Below are 12,028 nucleotides of genomic sequence, written 5' to 3'. Positions count from 1 at the left end.
TTCTGGTTAATATCTGTCTGCTGGCCGAATTCAGAATTGGTTTTACCTTTTTGCTGTATTTATTCAAGAACTCGAGAAGCTCTCAGTTTAGGCAGAAAACTCTACAGAATTTATAATTCAGGGACTAAGCACCTCTCCACTTTCACCCCAATTCATGTTTTAAAATGATTTTAAATATAGGGTCTTAAAGCAATTCAAAGTGTTTATGGTTGTGGGCACAATATCAAAGATTTAGAAACTCGTAATGGTAAATTTACCCAAATTTTTATAGTTACATGTAAGACAGTTACAAAATTCATCATGTAATATAAAAGAAAATGTGAACAAATAATGAAATATGTTTTTATATGAAACCACTAAATAAAAATTTCAACAGTAAGAAAAATACACAGTGTTATTTAATAAGTAGTTTCTGTAACTGCCAGAATACTAACATTTTAAGCATGATAGTTTAGTGAAAACTTCATTCCACCTTAGGGGCAGTTTGCTAATTAAAATATATGTGTGTCACACACACAAGGGGGCATGTTTCTGAGGGATAGTTGGAAAATTCTTGATAGAGAAGTCAGGCATAAATATTAATAGAAATGTCTGGAGAACAGCTTGGGGAAAGGATGGACAATAAATGTATATATTGAGTTAGTAAATGCTCTAATTGAGTTAGTAAATGGTCCAGCTTTTCATTGGTTTCTCAAGAACTTCAAAACTTGAAAGCTTGAATGACTTTTAAGCCTATAGAAGTTCTGCCCACTAAATTCTTAAAAGCTACTTTATGATTTGCATTTGTTGTCTTTATGTCAGTTTTTCAGCTTTCCCATTGCTTTACAAAGTTACTTTATGCTCTTTTAAAAATTTAAATGTTTTGGCTGGGTGCGGTGGCTCACACCTGTAGTCCCAGCACTTTGGGAGGCCAAGGCAGGCGGATCACTTGAGGTCAGGAGTTCAAGACCAGACTGGCCAACATGGCAAAACCCCATCTCTACAAAAATGAGCCGGGCATGGTGGCGGGTGCCTGTAATCCCAGCTGCTCAGGAGGCTGAGGCGGGAGAATCGCTTGAACCCGGGAGGCAGAGCTTGCAGTGAGCCAAGATCGCGCCATTGTGCTCCAGCCTGGCTAACAGAGCAAAACTCTGTCTCAAAAAAAAAAAAAAAATTAAATGTTTTAAAAAGATATATAATTTCTTACAGCTAATAGCATTTTTTTTCTTGGGTGTATGTGATGTGCCACCCTTAATGATGCTTCCACTTTGCTAAAGTCATTACAAAGTTTATTAAGCCACTTTCTAAATGAGCTTATTAAAGATTTTTCTTTGTATCTTAGATATGGTGGCTTGTAAAATTTTATGGTTGGTAAAATATAGCATTTATTAGATATTAAGAACATTATTCCCATCAAAGTTAAGGACATACACGTTTATCAAATTAACTGGAAAGTATACGTAATACTTATTTGCTATATATATATCTCTTTATAAGGAGTAAAAATTATTTTTACTCTCTTTACATACCACTCCAGTTTGCACCATTGACCTTGCTGTATAGAATAATTGAAACCTTAGCATATTTTCAGAAACTGTCTTCTTGTATCACTTTTTTCCCCCTTTGGAGCATCTTTGGAGGCAGTGAAACAGGGTGGTGGTGATGATGCTGAGACTTCAGTGTCCTGATCTTTATGCCCTGTGCTCCCCTCTTACTGGCTATCTCATAATGCTTCCCTCATTTGTTTGAAGTTCTTAGGTGGTGGTGGGAGCTAATCTGAGCTGTACACTCTGAGCTCTCAAATGATGTATCGTTTAGGGGCTGCTGGAGTAATTCATGTTGATTCTTAACATTTTTAAGGGACTAGATTTATGATTTGAGTTTATGCCTTCCAGATTCAAGTTAAAGGACCTACTAGGACTAAAGTTAGTGGACCTACACTAAAACATACCACTGTGCCTTTGTGAGTGCTGTTCTCCCCTTTTCCATTCACAGTCCATCTTTATAATCCTGAGCTGACATTTGATCTCCATCTAGTACTTTTCAACCATCCTTTTCCTATTAGGATACTTTGTTTTTTTCTGTATTGTATATTTTTCTTTCTTTCTAGACCAGTGCTGTCTAGTAGAACTTTTTGTGGTGGTAGAAATGTTCTCTATCTGCAGTGTGCATTATTGTAGTTATCAGCCTCACATAGCTCTGGAGCACTTGAAACGTAGCTTGTGTCACTAAGGAACTGATTTTTACATTTTATTTGACTTTAAGTGATTTAAATGTATATAACCGCACATCGCTATTCTGTTAGCACAGTTTTTAGACTTTAATGCCACCTGTATCACCTGGGCCTGGGCTGCACATGTTGAATTATAATTTCAGTACTGAAATAAATCTTATAGAAATGTTTGCAAACATGCTGTCATTCGAGCTGTTAGTTCTTTGTTTTCAGGTGGTTGATTTGCTGAGATATTTTTCCTGGGCCGAGCCCCAGTTGAAGGCAATGAAAGCATTACAGCATGTAAGTAACTTATTTTTTCCTTTGGAACGTAGAATTTAAGTATTTTTAATTCTCCCAGTTGTGTATAATTTATTTCAGTTGTAATTTATTTGCATTAGAAAAGCGAACTCTATGTGTTATTGTACTTTGATTCAAAATAGCTATGTTAAAAAATTAAAATTTTCTAAACTGTGCATTTAAATTGTATGCCACAGTGTCCTGATTGGCAAGTTAGAAGAAAACTTCACCAGCAAGCAAGATATAGGATTTGAATTCTTAATGGTTTTTTGCACTTCTGTTTTTTAATATCCATCGTCACCATCTTTCTATTTCGTCTTAGAAGAGTTAGTGCTGTCCAAATAAATTTTCAGCGATGATGGAAATTTTTATATCAGCACTGTCCATCGTGGTAGCCACTTGAATGTGCCTCATCTGAGGAACTATATTTAATTTTATTTAAGTGTAATTAGTTCAAGTAGGTACATGTGCTTAGTGGCTACTATATGGATAGCACAGCTCTAGAACCTAGGTCAACAGGAGCATCTAGATCACACAGGAGTATCTGGCTGTGTAGGAAGATTTTTGAAGCAATATCAGGCCTGGATATCTTCAGTGGAATCAATTTACAGATCCTTGACTTTCTCAACTGATGAGCCTAAGAAAGTGTCTGGGTCTGTTAGTGCTGCTTTCTGACCTCCTCTTTAATACTTGCTTTTTTACTGCTTTGCAAAAGAAGGAGTTATCGCACCTGTTCTCTGGGGGTGAAAATGTTTCTCCAGGTTCCAAAAGGACAGTGCTTTGCTCTTGAGAGGGAGAGCAAAGCAAAGAGAGAGGCTCTATAAGAAATATTGATAAGGGGCTTGGGGTGGTGGCCAAGCCTGTAATCCCAGCACTTTGGGAGGCTGAGGTAGGAGGATTGCTTGAGGCCAGCAGTTCTAGACCAGCCTGGGCAACATAGTGAGACCCTGTCTCTAGAAAAATATAAAAAATTTAAATTAGTTGGGTGTGGTGGTATGCTCCTTTAGTCCTAACTACCCAGGAGGCTGAGGCAGGGGGAATATTGATGAGGGCTTTGCTTTATTTTATCAGGACAACAAACTCATGACAAAGCTCTGAGGCCTGCTTGCCTGTCTCCCTGCCTTAGACTTAAAATTCAGAGGTGGCAAGGGTATCACAGGGACAACTCAATACACTTATTTGAATTAAATTAAGTCTGACCTTTTCTAAAAATGTCAGTCTGATTTGATTTTCTCACTGAAGACTGATTTCGCCAGTTAAGTTACATAATAAATATTTCCATAAATGAGCTAAATTAGTAGTTTCAAAGTTCTTTCAGATATATAAATGTATTTAAGAAAATCGACCTTTTGTGAGTATTTAAACTTCTGATAAAATTGTTAGGTATCAATTTAAAAACATGCAGAGGGGCTTATAGTTTTATTAGTTCTTCTGGTAGTACATAAAAGTATGTGAAAACCACTCCTCCAAATTTTAGGAGCTCTTGGATATTGATTCTAACCAGTCTTACTTCTTATGTTGATGTTGCTTTTAATTTTCCTTCACTGTTAACATAAATGTCCAAATTGGCCAAATCTTCTGAATGTTCTTCAGAAATAAAGGTACTCTAGTCAAATAATTATGTAACATTCCACACAATCTTGGTGCATCACAATGCACATTAAATTAAAATAAGACTTAAAGTTCTGCAGTAGAGAAACCCGTTTAACCCAGCTTTTCCCTACCTTATATGGCTAGTGTAACCTTTTTTTGTAATATGTTTAACATCATGGAAGCACTGATCTGTGGCATACTTAGCCCTCTAACTGAGGAGTATAGTAATGTTTTTCTAACCTTTGAACAATTTAATCTCCCATGTGTATGAGTATCACCTTTTTATATAACCTTTCTGAGGAAAGTAATACTTCTGATTTTTTTAATTCTGTAACTGAACACATCGAGAAATGGATAAAAAAGGAGCATGTAGGAGAACTTAGATCTTCATTAGATCTTCAACTGAAATGGTTACGTTGATAGAGCATAATTCATTTATTGTTAGAACTTTCTTTTGAGTAAGTGGTTTTCACCTAAAATGTGATATATTTTATCTAAAATGTTTATATTAAGAGCATTTAACTGTACTTCCAGAAAAAGGTAATTTCTGGCATGAAAATTTCACGTTAAAAATAAAATTATTTTTTATATCAACAGAAAATGGTGGCTGTCCAGCCAACAGAAGTGGTCAATATACTCAACTGTTTCACTTTCAGTAAAGACAAACTAGTTGCTCTTGAACTGTTAGCCTCGTAAGTATTTCTTTTTTTTTTTTTTTTTTTTTACTTCATTGGGAAAAAATGTAGAAGCCTTTTTAAGTGTCTAATTAGTGTGTGTTAATGTGTCTAACAAAATACAGTCAAAAGCATAGTGGTACATTCTGATTTCTAAATGTGAATAAGTATCTAGTGTACTTATTACATATATGACTATAACTTATAAAATGAAGGGGCTTAACAGGATTGTTTAATTTGATTTTTTGTATTTCAGTTATTTGCCTTGCCTTCCTACTCTGAAAAGACAGGAATTTAAGAATTAGAGATTCTTTCACTTACTGACATAAGAATTTTTTTTTTTTTGGCAAGTTGCTTATTTTTTCTGAGCCTTATTTGCCTCAATTGTAAAAATAAGAATCATACTCACTTAATAGGGTAATGAACTTTAAATATCAGAAAGTCTGTGAAAGCACCTACCACAGCATTTGACAGATGACCGTAATGAATGTAAGCTCAAAAAGACATGGAAAGAACCTACTCCTTTGCATAACTGAAGAATGTATAAGTTATTTATTTGTAACACATACATTTTTAAGTCCTTTTTGTATGCATAGGTGTCCATAAAAGCACAAAATTAAAGCACAAGATAAAACTTTATGCATTTAGCATAAAATGATTTTTATGCATTTAGCACATGGGTTGGTTCTATTGCCATAGCTCTCCTATCACTGAAGAAAGTATATTTTGAAAAATCTCAAAATAATGATTTTTATTTGCAGTATTACTGTTTTACTTTTCAGTAATCAGATAAACCTAAGTTGTTATATTTATATATAAACATGTTATTTAAATTGAGCTGTTAAAAGTAAATAGTCACACTTTTCTCCCTATGTCATGGAGAACGCTTACTCAGATATGTTTGTGTGGTAAACAAAGGTTGCTTACCTCGATGTATGCTCAGATTTTTAAACAAAAAGCTAAATTGTGTTTTCTTGGTAGGAACATTATTGATGCACAGAATTCTCGTCCTATTGAAGATTTATTCAGGATAAATATGTCTGAGAAGAAACGGTGCAAGAGAATACTTGAACAGGTAGTTTTCTAAAGATTGTCATGTACTTGGTACGCTGGTTTTTCCGAATATTGAAAACGAAAAAGCACCTTTCTTCTTACTAACTTTGGTGAATAACTTGAATGCTGTTGTACAATGGGTTAAAAATGAACATCCCTGCGGTCTGCGGCGTGGAAATAGAGCTGGTTGATAGGGACATTCAAGGGGGAAGAGATGGCTTGAGAGTGAGAAGTCAGTTGGCCACTCAGCTTGAGCCTCATGGAAATGTTTATGTCTTTGTCCCTTGGTACCTTTGTCATGGCTTCAAGTTTTTGCTTTAAACTTTGTGTACTTAGGAACTTAACTTTTCAAATTTGCTTTGTTATCCAGTTTATTTTAAATCAGATTCATAAGAGGTCAATATTAAAGCCAGTTTATTAGTTAAAATTCCAGTTTATTAGTTAAAAATCTGTAAGAATGGGATAAATAGTACTTGTCCAACCCTAGAAAACTTGATTTGTCATCTAAGGTAGTTATTTCTAAGGTAGGATTGCGATGTCTGGAAGCTGAATTAATTAATTATGAGCCTGGCTGTTCAGTTGTATTTAATACTCACAAACTCCTTTAAGCCCAGGGATGGTAGGCAAATTCACCTTAGTCATACATTGTTGTAGAAGAGTTAAGATCTGAGCCATGTTTATTTACTTCAGTAACTTCCTTACCAGTTTTCTTGACTAAAACCTTTAAGGCAACATGCATATTACTGCTGTATTTTTCTTTCTTATGAAGTGTTCCGATCGTGTCACTTTCCTTCTCAGAAATATTCTGGGCCTGAGTGTTCTGTAGAGTAGGCCCTCTGGTCAATGTAAATTAGTACAACTTTTCTAGAAGGTAAACTTGAAGAGCCTTTACAATATTTATACCTTTTGGCCCCAAATTTCTACTTTTAGGAATTTATTTGAAGGAAATGTTGAAATATACAAATTTATATATAAGGGCATTCACTCCGGTACTCTTTATTATAGCCAAAAATTCAGATGATTTCAGGGTTGGGGTATTTAGTAGAGGGGCTGGGTTATATAGCTAATATACATACATGTGTTGTGAAGGGATTTATAAAACCAATATGTAATAAAATATATAACATTGTACATACTTGTGAATATATATACACACACACACATATGTATAGCTGGATATTTCTATAACATAATATAGATACATTGGAATATATGTTGCCTAATACAGTGTTTTTTCATTTATTAATATGTATTGAGCACCAACTCAGTGTGTGTGCGGCATCATTTAGAAGCTGAGGGTGCAATAATAAACAGCTTAGACCTAAATCCCTTCCCTCACTATTTCTCATAAATATGTAATAGTATGTTGAACATTGTCTAAGTTAGTTTTTCAATGGTGTGTAGCTCTTTGGACCACCCAATGTCATGTTACTTGTTTATGATGTCCTCCACTGGGTTGTAAAGAGCAGGGACCATGTTTCTTTCATCGCTGTGTCCTCCTTTCCTCAAATGTAACATGACCTTGGCATTTGTAGATTTGAACTGTTATTTCTTGCTAGTTGAAGAAATGGGACAGATTAGATAATAAACACTTTTTTTACACAATTTACAAAATCTACCGTGAAGACATTCTTTGTATGAGTCTGTTGCAACATTATGTTACCATTTTAATTATTCCATTTAAATAAAGTGATTTTATTACTTTTGGTCACATTCACCACTGTAAGTGCTGAATGATGTATGAGCAGATTGCATGTAGTGCTGTTCTTTAATTCATGTTTTTTTTAGCTGAGCTCCCAATGTTCAGAATACTTGTCTTTTAAGAATTTTTTTCCTACCCCTCTTCTTTCTTATATTACAGGCTTTCAAGGGGGGCTGCAAAGCTCCTCATGCTATGATATCTTCTTGTGGAACTATCCCAGGAAATCCATATCCCAAAGGAAGACCTAGCCGCATAAATGGAATTTTCCCAGTAAGCATACTTCTGTAGCTGTATATGAAACTTCTCATGGTTAAGTATGAAGTGTAGAATAAGTTAATGATATTTAAAGGAAAGGAATTTTATGTCGGTAACTTAATTCACAGGCTCACCACTGATTGAAAGTTCATGTCTAAACTTCATTAAAGTATTAAGGTATTTATATAAAATCTATAGAACAAGACAAATAGAAGAGAGGATGATTTTATTTTTCAAAGTACTTTAGAAGCACTGATTTACATTTAGTAAAGGAACAGTTCTCAAATTCTCAGTATTCTTACAATCTCAGTTTCATTCAGTGAAGTGTGTTTGGGAAACTTTGCATACAGTGTTTCCTTCCTGGGGAATCGCATATAAAGGCTCCGAGAAGTACTATAAAAAAGAAACTTGTTTTTATATCATCTAATGTTCCTCAAACCTCTTTGTAAAACAGCTTTCTCAAAGAATGTTATATTTCTGTAGCTGCGTAACAACCCCACAGCTTAGTGGATTAAAGCAATAAACGTTTATTACCTCACATGGATTTTATGGGTCAGGAATATTGGAACACTTAGCTGGATAGTTCTGGTTCAGGTCTTTTCATGAGGTTACATTCATCTGAAAGTTTGATTGGAGCCCAAGAATAGGGCCTCAAGGTGACTCGTTTACATGCTTGGCAAGGTAGTGTTGGTGGTTGGCAGGAGTCCTTTGTTGTCCACCACAAAGACTTTTTTGTAATGCTGCTTGAGTGTCCTCATGACATGGCAGCTGGCTTCTACCAGAGCAAGTAATCCAAGCAAGAGAAGACAAGTGGAAGCTGCCTGGAAGTCAGATGCCATCCTTTCTGCAATGTCCCATGTGTTACACAGGTCAGCCCCATTCATTCTGGGAGGGAATGGTGCAAGGGCAGGTAGGAGATGAGGATCAGTGGGGGACATCTTGGGAGTTGGCTTCCACGCTAGTATATACCATTTAGCCACACACACTGTTAGGGCGATGACACACTGCAATAATCTATCAACTTATTCTGATCTGTTAATTTTAACAGTCTTGAATAAGGTCTCATTTACCCTTGACATTATAAATAATCACACTTAATCTTTATAGAGAACACCATTTTTTCTTATCTACTTTCAACTGTAACATAGGTACTCTTATTCTTTGAGTATTATACATACTGTGGCATTGGAAGTTCATTTCTGATTGCTCCTTTTTGTGAAGAAGAAAAATCAGAACATACTGTATTCCGAAAAAAAGCAATAATACAGTAAAACAATGCAGCTTAACAACTATTTACACAGCATCCACATTGTATTCGGTATTATAAGTAATCTAGAGATTATTTAAAGTATATGTGTGGATATGTTCAGGTTATATGCAAATACTATGCTGTTTTATATACGAGACTTGAGCATCCATGTATTTTGGTATCTATGGGGGAGGTCCTAGAACCAGTCCCTGTGGATACCTTATCTTTTCCTGTCATCCTCTCTGTGTTTTTCATGTTCACTTCTGAGTACCTTTGCATGTGATATGAGAGTTCCATAGCATAGGAGGATTGAGGACCTTATCAGGGTCATGCCGCCAGCCAGTGCAGAACTGAAATGGGAATGCAAGTCTTTACACTCTTACCAAGTCCTTTTCTTCAGTGTTAATACAGTGAGGTTGGTTATTGTTACTGGTTTGAGGGTTTTTTTTTTTTAAGTTTCAATTACCTTTTTTTTTTTTTTTTTAATAGGGAACTCCTTTGAAAAAAGATGGTGAAGAATGTACTAACGAAGGCAAAGGAATAGCTGCACGAATTCTTGGGCCATCCAAACCAGTATGTTTAGAAAATGATGAAAGAAGCCCAAACTCCTTCCTACATAAAGTTTCCTTTTTACTCAAAGCATTAATTTTATTTTTGTGTTGCAAAGTTTGAAGTATTCTAGAAATTGTAGGAGAGTGAGAGAGTGAATGGATGAGGGAAACAAATATTTAACAGTAGTAAGAGCCCCTTTGAGATTAAGCTTTTTATTTTAAAGTAGAATCAGTCAAATTGCTTTCGGTTTTTTTTTTCGAGACGCATTCAGCTGCTCAGTTGGAGATACGGAGTGTGGAGAGCTTGTTTTAACTAAGTTTGTAGTTTAGCTGAATTAGTGTTAGTGAAACCACAGTGAAGTCACAGGTTGAAAGTATTTACAAGATAGTGATTATAATGATTGCAATGTAAACAGGACAGGAGAAGACAACCCCATGGGTTGAAGGATCTTTGGAGTTGAAGTACTAGAGGCCTGCATACAACCACCTTGCAAAACCTGCCTGTCCACATGACAAGAACTCCAGTGGAGTTGTTTATGGCAGAATAGTAACAGATCATGGTTCTTGCACAAGACTTCAGATAGGGCCACAATTATGGGAGCTGGAAAGAATCTGGCTGCCTTACCACCAGTGGGTCCTTTCCCCTGCCTCACAGGCATGCACATGCTCTCTCTCTAGGTAAAAAGTACAGCATCTGGCTTAGCTTCAGATACTTGCAGTTTTCTAAAGACCAGTTCTTTGAATGCTTTTTGTTACTTAGGTAAGCTCCATCAACTGTAAAATAAGTATTGGTAGATTTATGGATTTCAAAAGGCAGAACAACTAACATACTGAATTCCTGATTCCAGTCTGTGTTCTACTGGAGTTGTCAGAATGCCAAATGCTAACGCAAACAGTGCTTTTTTCTTCTAAAAGGAGGAAAGAGGGTGGGAATGAGAGGATGAATTCCTATCAGTTTAGGAGGATGTTGCCATTGGGAGTTCTTGCGTAATTTGAGATTGTAAAACCTAGAAGGTTTCTTGTCTTTGTTATGTAGGAGGAAACAGGAGTTCTTGGTTTAACTTAGGCTGGGCCTGGGAGGAGTTTGCTGTTTACAGTGAGATCTAACCCCTTATTGGAGATGATTTTAAAAATCTTTGGCCACCTCTATGGCCATCTTTGGCAAGATCTGCATTTGGAATTTAATAGCAACCATATTTATTAAAGCAAAGAAATTTCCCTCATTTGTCGTCACATGTAGTCCAGTAGTATGATATGCGGGGACATTTTTAGCATATTAGGACTAAATATTTTGAAAGACAAGTTGCCAGGAGACAGCTTACTTGATTTTCTTCTAACTGCTGTATTTTCCCCCATCTTTTAGCCTCCTTCAACATATAATCCACATAAACCTGTTCCTTATCCGATACCTCCATGCCGACCACATGCAACTATTGCACCAAGTAAGGAGTTCCGTTATTTTTTTACTTGTTTTTCTTTTTTGCTGTTTATTTATTAAATTGAAAGTAAGTGCTGGTCTATGTGGTTGGCAAATCTGTAGCACTTATGAAATGCTACTGTGAGCTTAATTATGCCCATAGTTAGCTAGTTGTGTCCTGGCCTACAACACTGCAGCAGACAGTTTATTTAGGATATTTTCTTTATGATAAATTAATTAGATTATTTTTAGTCATTCATTATTTATGGGTTTTCACTTTGGTAAATCATCTTGAATTCCTATTTTTGGTAGTTGGTAGTTCAGAGGCATCATTCATGCATTTAACTTTAAAAAGTCAAGTATATGCGTTTGGCAGAAAAGACAAATAATGTAAGTATAGCAGGTTCTGCCTGCCATGCCATTCACTGAACTTATCCCTGCAATGAATATGCAGTGGGAAATAGGAATCTCTGGTTGTTTCATTTGGTGTCAGTTTTCACTTAACTCTAGACATAAACCTCCATATAAAATCAACTCTATTAAATAGGAGTTTTTATAATAAATTGAATAGCTGCATTAATATAGTTTGAACTCCTAGTCACAGAACAGTACTAACGTATATTTTTTTCTATTGTGTTTTTATTTTAGGTGCTTATAACAATGCAGGTCTGGTACCATTAGCGAATGTCATAGCTCCACCTCCACCTCCATATACTCCTAATCCTGTAGGAACAGGTAAAATGTTATTTGGGGGTGTTTAAGTAACTTATTCATACACAAATGTACACTTGGAATGGACAGTTGTTTGGCATGACGTATTCTAACAGAGGGAACACAAGCTCAAGAGTCTGAAGGATCTGGAAGTGAATCCTTGGTAATATGGGACAGTTTTCGTAGTCTTGATGGACTTCACTTTCTCTATTTGTAATATAGGCTAACGTTTTAATAGCATTTGTTCAGTGACATGTTTAATGAATGTTAGGTGACCCTATCATGTGTTGTGTGCTGTAGATACAGAGGTCCACAAAGAGTCATGTTTGCAA

At 35.7% G+C, this 12,028-nt stretch overlaps 1 protein-coding gene across 2 annotated transcripts in view; it reads left to right on the top strand.

Annotated features, from left to right (window-relative positions):
* Window positions 1-12,028, top strand: part of PROSER1 (proline and serine rich 1) — a 28,508-nt gene that overhangs the window by 3,975 nt on the left and 12,505 nt on the right. For both annotated transcript variants that reach the window (XM_003806910.5, XM_034936617.3), the window contains 7 exons: window positions 2,426-2,494; window positions 4,682-4,776; window positions 5,740-5,833; window positions 7,673-7,783; window positions 9,507-9,590; window positions 10,932-11,010; window positions 11,634-11,720. In XM_003806910.5, coding sequence (XP_003806958.2) covers window positions 2,426-2,494; window positions 4,682-4,776; window positions 5,740-5,833; window positions 7,673-7,783; window positions 9,507-9,590; window positions 10,932-11,010; window positions 11,634-11,720 — 619 coding nt within the window. The remainder of the gene's footprint in view (window positions 1-2,425; window positions 2,495-4,681; window positions 4,777-5,739; window positions 5,834-7,672; window positions 7,784-9,506; window positions 9,591-10,931; window positions 11,011-11,633; window positions 11,721-12,028) is intronic.

The sequence above is a fragment of the Pan paniscus genome, chromosome 14 (assembly GCF_029289425.2).
Source record: "Pan paniscus chromosome 14, NHGRI_mPanPan1-v2.0_pri, whole genome shotgun sequence".
Taxonomy (NCBI): Eukaryota; Metazoa; Chordata; class Mammalia; order Primates; family Hominidae; genus Pan; species Pan paniscus.
Note: the sequence above shows the minus strand (reverse complement) of the source record. Positions and strands in the feature narration are given on the sequence as shown.